Raw genomic sequence first — 16,757 nt, 5'->3', positions numbered from 1 at the left:
ATATTTAACCTACATTCAATCAGTGCAGCCGATCCAAACCTTGCAAATATTGGTGGGAGAATCTATCGTGAAAAGTGTAAAGGCTTGCCTTTGGTGGCAGTATCGTATAGAGGCATCTTACGCTCAAGTGAAGAACTGGATCATCGAAAGTGGGAAGAAGTATTGAATAGGAGGATAATGGATGCGTCGCAAGAGAGAGAGGAAATACTTTCAGATCTTAAGCGGAGCTACAATAATCTCGCTTCATATTTAAAGATGTGCTTTGTGCATAGTTCAATAATCCCCGAGGGTTATGAATTATGAATTTAAGGAGGAGTGGCTTGTTCGAATATGGATGGCAAAATGTTTAATTTAGCCAGTAGTTGGGCAGAGAGTACTTTCAAGAGTTGGTTAAAAAGTCATTTTTCCAAAAATCAAGCAATGAGATTTATGATGCATCACTTTATCAACTATTTGGCTCCATGGGTTGGAAGAGGCACATACTTTAGGATGGATGTGAGGAAAATCTAAAAAAGGCTCGGCATTTTTCTTACTAATTTATCTGAACTTATAGGACGTTTACGAACTTGCCCCCAAATCATGGGGTTGTCACTGCAATTGTAATTTTCCTCTTCCATTGTTGTTAAAATGTCAACGTGTACGGGTGCTCTCTTTGAGTGGATACCATATAAATGAGTTACTAGAATCAATAGATTTTAAGCATCTCCGATACCTTGACCTTTTTAATACTAGTATCAAGAGCCTGCCTCAATCGATAACCACTCTCTACAAGTGAAGAGGTCCATGATTTGCCCACCATAAAATCTTCTATTGAACTGTTAAGCAAACAATCTCAATTAGTAAACTCATTCTCTGGCAAAGTAGTAGATAGAAAAAACCAACTATTTTGGAGCCTGTTCTGATTTTGGTAAACTCATTCGTTTTTTATTTAATGTCACATGAAAATGGATCGAGGAAGTTGTTTCTTCAATTTTGATATGGGTAATAGGTTGTCGAATGAGATGATCTATGGGTTGAAGATTTTATGAAACAAGTTTGAGTTGAAGATTTTGTTTAAGATTTAGTTTGCTACTAAGGATTTGTTGTTCTTTTTATTCAGATAGTGAACCAAAAGAAGGGCATCTTCTTGTATATATAGCCAATTAGGCAATAATCAATTACAGAGAAAGAATACGAAAAAACCTCTAAACAAATAATTACATGATATTAAGACAATGATTACAAAAGCTCAAGAGACGATAGTTACAAGAGCTCAAAAGACAAGAGTTATAAGAACTCAAATGATAAGAGTTACCATAATGTCGAACGAGATGATCTATGGGTTGAAGATTTTTGTTAAAATGAAACAAGTTTGAGTTGAAGATTTTGTTTAAGATTTAGTTTGCTACTAAGGATTTGTTTTTTTATTTTTTTTTTATTTAGATAGTGAACCAAAAATAGGGCAGCTTCTTGTATATATAGTCAATTAGGCAGTAAACAATTACAGAGAAAGAATACCAAAAAAACCTCTAAACAAGTAATTACATGATATTAAATATATAGCCAATTAGGCAATAAACAATTACAGAGAAAGAATACCAAAAAGACCTCTATACAAGTAATTACATGATATTAAGACAATAGTTATAATAGCTTAAGAGACGATAGTCATAAAAGCTCAAAAAACAAGAATTATAAGAACTTAAGTGATAAGAGTTATAATTATGGTACTATCAGAGATATAGGCTAACGCCAATTTTAGATCCTGTGAAATTTTTTTCTCTTTCCATACATTCTTTAACAATCTCTCCCCCCACATGCCACGTCTAAAAAAAATTTTTTTTTTAAAAAAAATCCACATTTGGCATCTTTCAACTTGCTCTTTTGTTCATCTACCGGGGTATCATGATACCCTGAGCAGCACGGAGAGAGCTTCCAGTGCAAGAAAAAAAAATCACCAAATCTGCAAGAAGAGAGCTCAACCCATAGCAAATCCACCGGTTTCCACGTCATCTCTTCAAGTAGATGCGCCTTCTCCGATCACCCTCAACACTTTGTCGTCCTCCAAAGCTCCGGCGAAGACCCCATCATGGATCTATGTGCCACCAACTGAAGCCCATAGACTAGCCGTTTCACAAGATGCAATAACCGGAATTTTTTTTTTTTCTTTTTGTTTAGCCATTTTGATGTTGCAGCTTTTGATTTCAAAGAAAAAAGAAAAAAAACTCAAAGAAGCATATGTTTAGTCCATGTGACATATTTAAGTTTAGTGTTTCTATACCATATTTAAGCATATTTAACTCAAAGAAGCATATGTTTAGTCCATGTGACATATTTAAGCATGTGTTTTGTAATATACCAAGTCAAATCACCATACCACTTCCTCTTTACGTTTAGTGTTTCTATAGTTCCTGTACACAACTTTTATTGTCTGTATTTTTTAAATTCCTTGGACAACTTTTATTGTTTGTATTTTTTAAATTCCTTGGAGAACTTTTATTGTTTGTATTTTTTAAATTCCTTGGAGTTTGTACACACCTCTTATATAAATAGAACAAAGGATCAAGTCCACAGTGTGGCATTACCAAAAAATATTACAGTGTTATTTTCACTTTATCCTTCTTGGTGTTGATTTCCTATATTGTGGGCTATCCCATATGGAGAGAATCAGAAAAAGCAGATATTTTGAAGCATACTTTATTAGTCTAAACTTGATCTTGAATAGACTTACAAAATGAAATAACTGAAATAAATAGCAAATCCTATCATGAAAAAGATGATAAAGATAACAATAATCCCTTCCTAGTTCATCTTCTGGTGATAAGGCTAATCAAGGAAGTCTCCTACTGTTGGGCAGTAACATTAACAAGGACATTGAATATATCCCTTTGTAATTGTAAGAGCATCACCAGCAGCTACTATTTGCCTGACTTGATGTTAAATATGATTAATCAGGCACACAACAAGTTCTTCTCCTTCAAGCTTTCAACAGTGTCCTTTAAACTCACCTCCACAGGGGTAAAGTTAAGGCCTAAACTTTCAGCTCTCTCCTTTGACACCTTGTAGGTTGACACAAAAGGCTTGTCATCAGCACATCTGCAATGTATAAAACATGAGTCAATTGTGTTGGATTTTAAAAAATAATCAAAAAATAATGTGAATTTTGCTGAGATACAAAAATAATTCAAAAATTCAAAACATAACCAAGATATTCAGAAATTATAATTCAAATTAACAATGCTAAACCAGTGCCAATGAATATCATATATATAGCTTACTTTTCAGGAAGATTGAGAACAGGGAAGAGTTCACGCAACATCTTCATAACCTCGGAACAGTGGATAACTCTTCCAACTAAACAATATCTTCCATTAGCTGATGGCTTCTCAAAGGCTAGTATATGTGCATTAGCAACATCTCTAACATCGACCAATCTGTAAGTCACATTTGGAAAACTTTCGGCCCCTGCATACGATAAACGGTCAACTGCTTGCATAAAAAAAGATTGTGCCTTTTAGAAGAGGGAATTAGGCAGAACCATTTTCTGGGAGAAAAAAATTCCACTTTTTTTTTTTTTTTTTTCAAAAAAAAAAAAATCTTTAGAAAATAAACAGACCTTTTTATCTTGTATTAATAGTGCAGAGCAAAAGTCACAAGCAACATTAGTCATGGCAAGAGTTTCATGATAATTATCAAAAAGGCAGAAGGACGTACAAGCAATTCCATGCGATGTGAAGAAAGCCACTACAAGTCATTCAAGATGAACATATATAAGAATTATCTAACATAGAATAAATCAAACCAGGATACTATGGCATGAAGCTAACCATTTTACAATTTGAATTTGTTTTTACATGTAATTGATCTGTAATAAAAGCTGGCTCGCATATTTTCTGGTTATGTTGTTGGTGAGTGTAAGTTGGGTTTTGCCACCTCTAACTTGGTAGTTCCATCTGAAGCACCATAAGAATTGGTGAGTGATCTTATTTCCATATAATCTACCATAGAGTTTTAAATAGTGCATAAATAAAAATTAAATGAACTCCATACTCTTCAATGAACTCCATGCTATTCAATGAACTCCATAAATTAAAAATTAAATGAACTGCATACTATTCAATGAACTATTGAGGGAAAAAAAAAAAAAAAAAAAAAAGGGTACATAAATAAAAATTAAATCTTTACCCTCATAATTCCTAGAATAATTGAATAAATAACTCCATACTCTCCACCCCTTAGTTGCATGGGGAGGATATGCCATTTGGTTCAAGGACCATGGCAAGTTCTTCAATAGTGTTATTTTATAAAAAATCACAAGTATTCGTTAGTATTCAAATAGAAAGGTAAACAATATGTCACTAGCTAAAGAGTACCATTTACAAGCTTCAAAACTGGCTCCACACTTGAATTAAGAGTTGGCTGTAAGAGAGGACCAATCACCAACCCCGGGTTTATTGCTACCATGTCAATACCATTCTCTTTTGCAAATTTCCATGCGGCCTCCTCTGCTAAGGTTTTTGAAAGCCTATACCAACCCTGATGAAAATAAATATTTTTAGAAGACAATGAAAAAACTTTCTGCCTGCATTTAAGTTAATTAAACCCTTTATAATACTGTTGATAGAGAGTATATGTCACATGATCAAACCAAATATGAACAATAAGCACCATATTTGCTACCAACATATATGAAGCATACTGTTAATAACCTCTTTCAATTCATCCGCCCACTCCCTCCCAGGAAAAAAAAAATGCTCTTTGTCGATTCATCCGCCCGCACCACATTTACTTTTATCTTTTTTACCTTGATCAATTTCTATTTAATATTGGGATATGAGAATGAAAGAACACAATAACATATTATCTGAACAGGACAAAACTGACCCCAGACTTACCGTCACATATGCACTATCACGGCGTGAACGATAATCCATTACAACAGTTAAATCTTCTTATGTAGTATTCACTAAAGAACTTGAAAAAGAGATAGCAAGCAATAAGAAATTTGCACATATATGCACCTTTGACTTCTCACAAACAGCAGGATCTGAAAACCAAGTCTCATCAATTATTACATCAGGAGCAAGAGGTTTTCCGTTGAATCCAACAGCTGCCATTGAGGATGTTATGACCACTCTTTCAACGGTTGGAACTTTAGCACATGATCTTAGAACATTAAGTGTTCCCTTCAATGCTGGGTCAATTAACTCTGCCTGCAAAGAATTATAAATAAATTCATTATGAATTGGGTATGTTGACATACGCACAAGTGAATTGACGAGTAACTGTTGCACAGTATCTAGACAGACTATTTCATTTTGGTTCCTTTTTAATTTTGAATCCGTTCAACCATCTACTAACAAAGACTTGCATGCAAACTTTCAAGCAAATGTGAAGGTAGTACCAATGAGATACAAGATGCACCCAATGAACATCAATGAGCGTTTTGAAACATGCAAAATGCAAAGAGGGTAACCTCATCTCTATCAACCTAAGAAAGAATAAACTTACACAAGAAAAAGCATCAAAATTTGAAATTTATAGCATGTGGACATGAAAGTTCCATTTACTTTTGGTAAACCACAAAGCATTATACAAAATTGGTCATTCTTTGAAACAACATATGGGCATACTCTATGACATTCGCATTGATTCACTTTAAATGAAACAGAACATGCCTGTGGATCAGTGACATTGTGATAAAAAGGTGATGCAGTATGAAAAACGCCCTCACATCCATGGACCACAGAATCAAAAGCTCCTTCTTCCAGTAAGTCTGCTTTGAACAATTGAAGTCTTTCCTTAGCTCCATCCAGCCCAAGTAAGTGTTCCACCTTCTTTGGATCATCTGTGGCACACATTTTAAGCAGAACCCATTAGCTGTTTGTGTTGCATCTTTTCAATAATTATACCTTTACCCATCTTAACATCGCCAATATACTCTATCTTGTCCCTCTCAAACATCAAAATAATAAATTCTACAGAAGTATGAAATATAGTCTCCTTTTAGTGATTGCTAGGAAGTTATCAAAGTAAAGGCCCCTAATTTGATCCTTGCCTCCGTAATTCACGTCCCATTTCAATTAAATATTCCATATGCCGGCAAAAGAACCAAATATATATTTCAAACATGATGATCACAACCCATTAAAGAGAGAGAGAGAAATACAAATCAACCCCCGGCCCCCCACCCCGCCCCAAACCAATAAAAAGAATGCATTTTTGTCTCGTATATGAAGCTTGCTAAAGATTGAACAACTTAAACAAAAATTATAGCCAGAGTCATCATATGAGTGAGAAAACGAAATTGGGTTAACGATGAATTAAAGAGAAACATCGGTTAAAAACGAAACCCAAGTGTAATTTGCTGAGAAAATCCTAGAGTTGAGAAAAGACAGCGTTGAGTACTGACTTGGATCACGAACTGAGGCTTTCACAGTGTAGCCGCGCTGGAGCAAGAGCTTCACCAACCATGACGCTATGTAACCTGACGCACCCGTTACACACACCACCTTCTCTGCTCCACTCATCTCTCTCTTTCTCTCTGAAAAATCTTTGTGGCCGTTAGTGATTTTCTGCTGATCAGATAGGTTGACGTTTGGTTCTTTTCTAAGCTGTTTGATAATAAAATAAAAAATTGATTAATTTGGGATTAGGACTTGGGGTGTGACAAATCTATAAGTGTGTACAACCTTGCCTCTCTTTTTTTCATGCTTTTGTGTTGACCGTATGTTGTGCTTATGCTAGGATTTCCTTCTTGCTTTCAATTTGAATTTTGGATTTTTATTTTTATTTTTTTATATAAGTAAATTCAGGATATATTCTCTGCATATTCTTCGTTAAATGTCTAACTTACCCCACACTTTTGTTCAATAAAAATTTCTAATGTCTGAATTCTGATATCTCTCAGAATTTGCTTTTCTAATGATGAAGCTTTGCTGGTTAAAAGTCCACCACCACCACCTCCTCTTGGCCCTCCAATTGCTCTCATGATCTTGTAATTTAGTGGGGATCTCATAGTATAGCAATGAGGCCTTCAAAATTTTGATAGAAATAGGCATTAACATGATTGTTGGAAAAAACCAAAAACAGTAAAATCTAGTTGTGACAGGACTTGTGATATTCTCTCAACATCAAGACACATGCATTTTGTGCTCTCATTTTTGCCTTCTAAGCTGTGTATAAAACACTTTCTCCTTAGATGAGTAAATTGAGTTGATATTTAATATAGACATGGTTATTATGTTCATCATGTAACAACATATACCCCATTAAAACAGGGCCAAGAAATAGATAATGGTCCAAATTAGATTTCGTTCTCAATCTAAATTGAAATGATTTGACATCTCTTTTTTTGGAGTATTAAAAAAACCTCCAATTTTTTGTGCTAGTTTTGGAATTGGAACACAATTTGGAAAGGGTTACTCTTACTAGCTCATAGTCACTACAACAATTTGACAAACATTGTCATTAATTGGGAGCTAGCTAATTACTTAATCTTGGTTTTTCTCCCCATTTTCCAATGTTTCAACAGGAGGATTGTGTCTATCAAAAGGAAGCTTTATTTTGCCGAGAGAACCTGCTGGAACAAGCTTCAAATTCTCACAATTGCAGATCTCGATCATGAACCCATCTGGATCGTTGAAGAAGAGTTGGTCAATCCTTGTCCCATTTTCTTCATCCTCCACCGCCCTCTTCATGTATTTTATGTTTAGCTCCTTCAGTTTTTCCTCCATTTCCTCCATGTTTTCACACTAAATATCAATCATGCATGCATGTTTGGTCACCAAAACAATTAAAGAAGAAACTATATATACCCTCTAGTAATGTTGTCATGTCTTTGAGGCTCAAGATTTGGACAAAAATAGAATGTGGTCAACTTAAAAAGAGAAGGAAATTAACTGAAAAAAATTTAAACCTGAAATGAGATATGGTTGTCCATGGGATCCAAGTGATGATCAGTTTGAGGTTGCCTGTCCTCACCATCCATGGACTGCAGCAAGTGAATCCCGACTCCATAGTTGAACAGCCACGCACCATCAAAGTCAAATGCTTGTGGCCGCTCAATCAAAACGAATCCCAGAACTTTGGTGTAGAAATCTATGGACTCTTTCACGTTTCTGCAGAGTCTTGATACGTGATTCAAGGCCATTAGAGGAAGTGGGTGGCTCTCCTCCTTCCCTTTACCTTCTTCTTTCTCTCTGGTAATTGTTTTCTCATTGCTTCTCACTACTTCTCCATTAGCCTCTTCTTTCTTTTCCATTTTTTGTTGCAATATTCTTACTGTTCTTTTCTTTTGAAGTTAAAAGAGAGTACTCTGCTTTGTTTAAAATACTAGTAATGGTGACAAGGTGAGGCAGGGGGGGCACGTGGTGGGAAGACTGCATGGATGTTTGTACGTGTGAGGATCCAGTTGAGACATCTGTACTTTGCCTGGTGACTAGGTTGTTTTGTGGTGAAGGTTGTCAGTGTAGGGGTGAGAATACAAAACAGAAAAGATGGGAGAATTACAAGGCACAAGACCAAAAGAATTGTGAGAGGAAAGGAAGGAACATCCAGTTTGCTTGAATTATATACTACTTGGTTAATTACTAGTAACCAGATCACATTCAATATTGCTTGATGAGTTTTTTTTTTTATTTTTTTATAATAATAAAAAGTGATTAATCTGATAAAAAAAAAAAGATATTAATTTTTGTGAGAAAAAAAATAAAAAATAAAAAAGTTTTGAAAAAATGTTAATTTTTTTAGAAGGAGAGGGGGGGTTTGTCAAGCGGTGCTGAAATCATTTTGATACTTTAAGTATTAATTAAAACATATGAAAGCATTTTTTTTTTAAAAAAAAAAAAAAATTGGAGTATTTAACATGTAATAAATGCAACTATAGGAATATAATATTAAAACATTTTTAAGACTTACCCTCTTTAAAATTGCATTAAGAAATTGAAAAGTGTTTTTAATACTTATAAAGATGTACCAACTAAAAATGGATTCATTTCATAAAAAACACAACCAAGAGGATCTTGTTGCATCATGAAGGCACTACAAGAGCTTATCATTACTAATTGCTTTGTAAAAGATTTGTTTTGGTTATGTTTTTGCTAAAGAGACATAATAAAATTTGACTGCTGGCCTTGGTCTACAATTTTGTCCCATCTTTTTACGTAACCGACTCCATATGAAGAGAATCAGTTTCTCTAAACGAAAAAGATCATTTCTATTTCAAAGTCCAAAGGCTATTTCATTTGAAATTGAGAGTATTCAATTAGTGTATTTTAGAGGGGTAAAATTGTCTAAAAATTAAAATAATAATTTTATCCCTATAAAATACACTAATTAAATAGTTGAGGAATGTTAGGCTTATAAACACATTTTACAAAAAAAAATGTTTACAAAATAATGTGGCAGAACATGATTGGACATAAGATAAACTTAAATTTTGAGAAACTCAATCATATTGTGCCACACCAGTTTGTAAATATTTTTTTGTAAAATATGTTTGTAAGCCTAATATTTTCCTAAATACTCTTTATTCGAAATGAAATGGATTCCTCCCTAAACATGCTTTGGACAAAAAAATCAATATTAGCACTAATCATTCAATAATAGAGAAATTGAATTCTAACAAACAGTTATTCCACGTGGACAAAAGCTCCATCCAACAGTAGTTACAAAAGCTACCCACTTCTCCAAAGCAAGACCAGAATCTTCCAAAGCTAAACCCCACACTGCACACCCACCGCAGAGCAGTCCAACCCAAACCAACCGCACAGTAGAAAGACACGCACCAAAACCCACACAGCATTAGCTTTCCAAAGCCAAAGCAAAAGCCAAAAAGCAACGACTATGTACAGAGACACGTCGAGCTGCAACACGTACAACTATGGCGACGCTCAGTACTGGAACGCCCGGTACATCCAGGAGGGAGGCTCTTTCGACTGGTACCAGCGCTACACTGCTCTGCGCCCTTTCGTTCGCAAGTACATCCCCACATCCTCTCGGGTCCTCATGGTCGGCTGTGGCAATGCCGGTAACTTTCCCTTCTTGTATTTAGCTGTTTGGGTGCTGGGAATTTGTGAGAAAGGATAAATAAATGAAAAGAAGCAAATTTTGGGTTTTTGGGTTGTTCATTATTTGGGTCACCGAATTTTCTGCTCTATTTGCTTGTTGGGGAATGTGTGAAGAGAGGGAATTGGGGGTTTTCTTTCGGTTTTGTAGTATTTAGGTAGCAATTTTTCTCTGCTTGGTTGCTGGGAAATTGTGAGAGACGATAAGAAATGAAAATAAAAAATTTTGGGTTGTTAGAGTCTCTCATTTTTCAGCTCTGTTACTTGCTGGGCATAATGTGAGAAGAGAAATGAAATTGGGGTTTGGAATTGTTGGGTAACGAACTTTTCTCTGTTTGGTCCCTGGAAATTGTCAGAAAAGAAACGAATTTTGGGTTACTGGGATTTGGGTTGTTTCATTATTTGAGTTACTCTTTCTTTTTCTTTTTCTTTTTGTCCTGCTCTGTTTGCTTGCTGGGAATGTGAGAGGAGGAAGGAATGGGGCTTTTGAGCTTTTACGGTTCACTTTCTCTTTTCTATGTTTGGTTGATGGGAAAGCAAGTGGAGGAAGGAAAGAATTTTTTTTTTTTTTTTTTGTAAGTCAGTATATGTTTCTTAAGGTGTAGGAACAGATTGCTTTGTAAATGGACTTGAGAAAAAAAAAGAAAAAAGAAAATTTATACGCAGTTTGGCCAGATTTAAGCCTGTCCCTTTTTGGGGCATATATTCAAATTCTAATATATATATATAAAATCTTCTGTTTGATTGGCGTGAAAAGTTCGGGAAGGTAAAGTAAGTGGATTTTAGCAAAGTCATTGCTTGTTCTGTAAATAGGACTTGGGAAAATAATGTTAATGCTGAACTTGGCATTATTTAACTATTTGGCTTGTTGACGTGTGAGTTTTCAGCTTTTGGGAAATCAAAACAACTTGGGGTTCAAAGTTTCTTTACTGGCAATCAAGAGGTGTGGGTCTCTGTTGGTTGGATTTTTTTTTTTTTTGATAAATGTTTGTTAGATTATGCAGTGGGTATAGCAATCTATATTCAAATTGTTAAGTGGTAGAGTTAGTTGGATACTTTGATCTGAAGTTCCCAGGCACTTTGGGGTTGTGGGGCCAGAGCAGTGTGTTCTGAATGTTCTTATTTATTTGTAGGCTTACCTCTCTGGAGTTTTTAGTCTTTTGTAGGTGGGCTTTAAAGTGGAAAGAGTAATTAAATGATAACATAAATTCATTTCACTGATCTGTAATTATATTGAAATGAGCATAACAAGGATCAGAAAAGATCAATGAGTTTTGATGGCTTGAGGCAAAGACAGTTATTGACCAGCTACCCTTATAGCTTATGATGATCTTATAAAAAGGAAGGCTATAGTTCAAGACACGTAGTGAATCAGTAATATGACATATTGGTGGCTAGGGTTGCTGGATTGTTTGTGTGAATAAGTGAATGCAAGGGAGAAATTGAATTTCAGCAAAATAAAGTTTAATACCTGGGCATATTGGTAAATGAAATTAAAGTAAAGATTAGTTTAGTAAAATAAACGTACAGAATTAGGGTAGGTTCTGGAACTTCAGACCTTCATCCTTATGCGGTCTCAACCCCAACTAGCTTTGGTCACTTTTCCCATACTCATTGTCATTGACAAACCTGCCTTAACATGGTAAGGAGGGTCCTTCAAAATGTGGTTATTTTGAATTACTGCTATCCCTATTTGTCACTTTCAAGATTCTGTCTAGTTTTATGTAATTTCTTCGAGGAAAGTGTTGGTATGATGATAAAGGCTTCTAATATTAGTCATTTTCTTGCTAAGCAGCTCCTAAATTGTCTTCTTTTTTTTTGGCATATGTTCATTTTTTTCTAAAGTGCTGACAGTAAAATAATTTTTACTTTGTAGTTATGTCAGAGGACATGGTCAAGGATGGGTATGAAGACATAATGAACATTGACATTTCATCAGTGGCCATTGACATGATGAGAAGAAAATACGAATACATCCCTCAGCTGAAATGTATCCTATCGAATGATCAACTTCTTTAATTTCTAAGCAAAATCTTACATTACTTTTTCTGAACTAGCATACTAGTATGTGGGCAAGTTTCCTTTATGAATCTCAATAGACATGCAAATGGATGTTAGGGATATGAGTCTTTTCCCGGATGAATCATTTGACAGTGTCATTGATAAAGGTTTAGATCTGTCCCTTCATTAATTGCTTTCTCAATATTTGCAATATGCCGAACTAACTTTATGTTTTATGTCTTGACAATATTTTGTTGTCATCACTGTATTTGTACTCCGCTGGTCCTCGATCTAGGAACTCTTGACTCTTTGATGGTATGATGGGTATTGAAAAGTTTTCATTTTTTATCAAATTCACTGTAGCAGGCTCTAATTCTTTCATTTGTGATTGTGATTTTCAGTGTGGCACTGATGCTCCGATTAGTGCTGCTCGAATGCTAGGGGAAGTGAGTAGGTTGTAGGCTTCGTCATTTTTAAAGCCTATAATTTATTACTTACTATAATTTGTAGCTCTAGTTACTTACTTAAATTTGTTATAAAATTAAAATATAAATCTACAACATGTTTTTTTCACTTATTTATTTGTAAATCTCCTCACTAATCATGATTCATTTTTGCTTGTAGGCTTCTTAAACCTGGAGGGATCTATATTTTGGTAACTATACCCATAGATGAGGCTTTATTTACTTATTTCTTTTCATTCATAGTGCATGATCTTTTCCTAATTTGCCATTTATAGATAACCTATGGTGATCCTACGGCAAGGATGCCTCATTTGAGACGACCAATATACAATTGGAAAACCATGTTGTACATTATACGTAAGTTTTCTTTCTTCCCTTGAATTTGTTTGATGTCTTTGTTTCTCTTTGATCCTTTAGTTGTCTGGAGGCCAGTCATGCTTACATATCGTTGTTTCATTTTTATTTTTTCATTAAATAATTGTATTGAATTTTGGGATACACTATATGTCCTGACTCAGGGAAAGCGTTCCTCTACTCCAAAAGGATTAGTAAAAGTTATAATTGAAGTTCTCTGAAATCATGCCTAGTCTCATAGAGTAAGGACTCAATATGGGACTTGACACCAATGTAACACCATCACAATCCATTTACCCAAAATGAGACTACCTTAATTTTCAAGAAGTCGCAATGTCCCTTACTAAATCCTTGACGTCCTCGTTAGGACTCATGTCACACTGCATTGCCCAAGCATCACATGATGTTATTTGGTTGCTTTGATAGAATTTGTCATGGCCTAGGGAAACACTAGTCACATTTGCGTTGTTACTTCAAAAAAGTAGTACTCAAATGTTACAAATAGAACTCTTTAAAATCATTTATAAATCCCAATTTCACTTAGTAAGGAACTGATGTGGGACTTAGCATCTTTACAATCCATCCACCCAATGTGGGATTTAACTTTTCGGTGTGTTTCTTTTATAATTCCTGTCACATTATGTTTCTTGTTTCTGTCTGGTTCTAGATGTTAATATTTTGCTTTACTAGGATGTTGGATACTCCAAGAAGTTAAGTGGCTATTAGTTGTTCATACTTATGGTATTTCAACCTTTAAATACTTTGTCTTCTCAAATATTCAAGATTACATCATTGTAATAAACCAAATGCCCTATTTTGGATAAACACACATTAACTTTAGGATCCAAATTGTTAATTGTATGGTTCTCTTTGTGTCTCTTTTGCTTCCTATGATTTGGGCGTAGTATTCAATATGAGTGGAGTGCATTGTGTACTTTATCTTGACATTTTTTGTGTGGGGGGTTTATGTGTAGCAGTGGGGGATTGCACAAATTTTATCTGGTAAGTTAATTGAGGAACATGTAGAGATGCTATACTATGCTCACTGGTCTGAACTTCCAAGCTTTATACCAAAGGACAATAGAAAGTAGGAGCTCTCTAGGTACAAATTGACATGTAGCTTGTTGATATCTGTAACTAAAGCCATGTCATTCCTTGGAGTGACCCCATGTGGGCCACATGCTTGGGTCAGCTCTGCCCCAGTTGACTACCCTAACTTATAATTTTTAGCGCACTACAACAACTTTTCTTTCTAGGGTTTGGGCATGCTTTTATACCCTTTTCAAGATCATTCCTTTGACACAGCAACGTGATCGTGTTAACAACTTTTTTATGTAATATCATAATGGACTATGGCACAACGAGAAAAGGAAAAAGGAAATTACTGGAAATATTGTGAGACTATCCTCAGGCGGCTAGCAATACAAATGTTTTCAAGTGGTGAATGCTGGACGGTCTTATGTAGATATTAGGTGTTTTTGTGCATTAAATATCTATATCCTTTACTTTTTTCTTTGATAGGTATGATTTGCCCTATGACTTACCTCAACCCCACTCGCTGGTGTTATGCCTAGAAGAGTTGTTGACTTTTTTGCTTGTTGGAGAGGGTTGTGAGGTAGTCCTTAGTGTGTAGCTGTGTGGAAGTTGGTTCCGGCCTGCCTTTTGTGGTGTTTTTGGACGGAAATAAATTATAGATGTTTTGAAGATTGCGAGAGGACAATGACGGATCTGAAGTCTTCTTCAAAACTCCTTTTTTGGACAGCTGCATTAGATTTTTATATGGCTAGTTTTCATGATTTTCTTAACTTATTTCTCTTTCTAACCAGGTGTTTCTCTTGTATACTTTCTGTTTACGTAAGTTGCACCTTTGGCTTTTAATGATATTTCGTTTACTTGTAAAAATAATAATAATAATAAGAGGCAGCTACCAGTGTTTGATAAAGCTTTCTTAGATGAATTCAGAGGTTCACTTGGCAGCTATAATGTGTGGTGAGGCCTTTCTAGGTAAGTGGCTCTGGGCATTTGCTTTGGAGAGGATCTCTTTTTGTAGAACGGTAGTGGCTGTGCAGTTTGTTGTTGGCAAGGTGAGTGGTGTATTATTGTGGTATGAAGGTGTTATGGGGGTCAGTGTGTGTAAAAGATTGTGATTATGTGGGATCTTTGCTGGAGATATCTTTTTTATTTTCTGGGATGGTAGAGGGGTCCACTTTAGGGCTTTTGGCAGGATGTTCGATGGGGTAGGAGCATTTGCAGGGTGTCTTTAGAGATTTGATTGCTATTGTAGAGAACAGGATGCCACTGTCAAGTTATATCAGTTGGTATGGAGTGGTTCTCCATTGATGACCCAAGTTCCTAAATGCAGTTCATGGGTTTCCCGTCTGATTTTTTAGAAAGGATGAATTTTGGAGGGTTAGGTGAACTCCATAGGACGGTGCCATTTTATGGTAAGAAGTTTGTTATGAAATCTCTACAATAGGGCTTACATCTTCATGTTCACAGTATCAGTTGATACTTTATTTCAATTATAATATGTAATCTTCCTAAATGAGAGAAAATGACTCTTCTTTCTCTATGAAGACTCTTTCTGGAAATTGGTTGTCAGTTTCTGAGTAATCAATTATTTATAAGGTCAAGGATATGAAAGGCATTATGGCCGTAAGATTTCCAAGGTTTAGCTAAGGCTTAGCTTAGGAATCCACTGCTCATTCTATTTGGTTTGGTGTTGCTACAGCACATGACTTAGAAAGTCATGACAATAGAAGTGAGGAACGTCTTTAACAGAATATTTTTGCTTCTCATTCTGGGCAATGCACTGATAGCATCCCAGCAATGCATATTTATTTCTTTATTCTTTAGGTAATACATGCTGCTGCATCCCAGCATCATATAGTTGCCACCACATATCATATATACAACATTGAGCATAAGGAGTTTTTGGACTTAAATAATAGGTGTATATATAGCTAGTGGAGTTTTAGCTCACTCTGTGTGTATCTGTGTTCATTGAATCCTTTTCAATTTGGAATCTCCTTTGGATCATCAAAATGGATTATGCCATATTCTTAACGAAGCCCATGTGGTCGTTAATTTTTTTACTAATTATTATTGGAAATTGCCATTACTAAAGAAAGGAACCTCAATTTGTGTTTTCTTGTCTTCTTCTCCATCCTTTCACAGCCAGACCAGGGTTCGAGAAGCCTGAAAATTGCAGTTCATCAACAAAGTCATACTTGGAACCCGTTCCGACCACTGAGAGTGGCTTACTTCCACCAGGTTTTGTTTTGGAAGATCCAGATTCTCACTTTATATACGTGTGTAGAAAGATGGATGAGACAGAGTTAAGTAATATGTCCATCTACCCTTTCACAAATGATGTTTAATAGGATGTAATTTGTGTGCTCGTCTCCAAGCTTTGACATGCATCACAGCCGTTTATATGATTATTGTCGCCAACTGCACAACCAGGACTAGTCATTAGCATCCTTGGAATTGCTTGTAAAAGATACAAGATCCTTCTTTCCCCCCACCCCAAAAAAAAAAAAAAAAAAAAAAAAACTTGAAATTGTAGGCTAGCTTTAGATATGAGGAAATAGCAATGAATAGGAAAAATGAAACCCATTGGGGAAACCATAGTGAGATCAGCATAACTTGCATGTCCTTTTACTGTACTTTCAGACACGAAGCTTGTTTTCTTGTATTCTTTCTGTACATTGGTTTCTTTCATGTTTTTGTGACAGAAATTATTTAGTGTTGGTGTGACATAAATTGTTATCTATGTTACAAGTTTTCCTTTAAATTGGGCTTCCTTTATTATAAGTGGAAAGAAATTCTTTCAACTTAGTCTATTAAACTAGAAGTGTTTAGAGCATGTGATTTTTACTTGCGTTTTAAA

The 16,757-nt window shown here is 35.3% G+C and overlaps 1 protein-coding gene and 1 pseudogene across 1 annotated transcript; one reads left to right on the top strand and one right to left on the bottom strand.

Moving 5' to 3' along the window:
• Window positions 1-2,660: 2,660 nt before the first annotated feature.
• Window positions 2,661-8,261, bottom strand: LOC132191223 (phenylacetaldehyde reductase-like; annotated as a pseudogene).
• A 1,439-nt stretch (window positions 8,262-9,700) lies between these two features.
• LOC132192088 (uncharacterized) lies at window positions 9,701-16,661 on the top strand. The gene is made up of 8 exons (XM_059571738.1): window positions 9,701-10,009; window positions 11,923-12,036; window positions 12,146-12,214; window positions 12,343-12,362; window positions 12,449-12,501; window positions 12,672-12,702; window positions 12,787-12,868; window positions 16,043-16,661. The coding sequence occupies exons 1-8, from the start codon at window positions 9,826-9,828 to the stop codon at window positions 16,243-16,245; spliced, it is 756 nt and encodes a 251-aa protein (XP_059427721.1). The 5' UTR covers window positions 9,701-9,825; the 3' UTR covers window positions 16,246-16,661.
• Window positions 16,662-16,757: the final 96 nt, after the last annotated feature.

Source organism: Corylus avellana, chromosome ca1 (genome assembly GCF_901000735.1).
Source record: "Corylus avellana chromosome ca1, CavTom2PMs-1.0".
NCBI lineage: Eukaryota > Viridiplantae > Streptophyta > Magnoliopsida > Fagales > Betulaceae > Corylus > Corylus avellana.
The sequence above is the reverse complement of the archived record's forward strand: the minus strand, read 5'-3'. Positions and strand labels throughout refer to the sequence as shown.

Excerpts from the sequence above, each read along its gene's own strand:
- LOC132192088 (XM_059571738.1), top strand. The coding sequence starts at position 9,826 with ATGTACAGAGACACGTCGAGCTGCAACACGTACAACTATGGCGACGCT. Across the intron at positions 12,037-12,145 it reads ATACATCCCTCAGCTGAAAT|ACATGCAAATGGATGTTAGG; the intron begins GTATCCTATCGA and ends GAATCTCAATAG. Across the intron at positions 12,703-12,786 it reads CTGGAGGGATCTATATTTTG|ATAACCTATGGTGATCCTAC; the intron begins GTAACTATACCC and ends TGCCATTTATAG.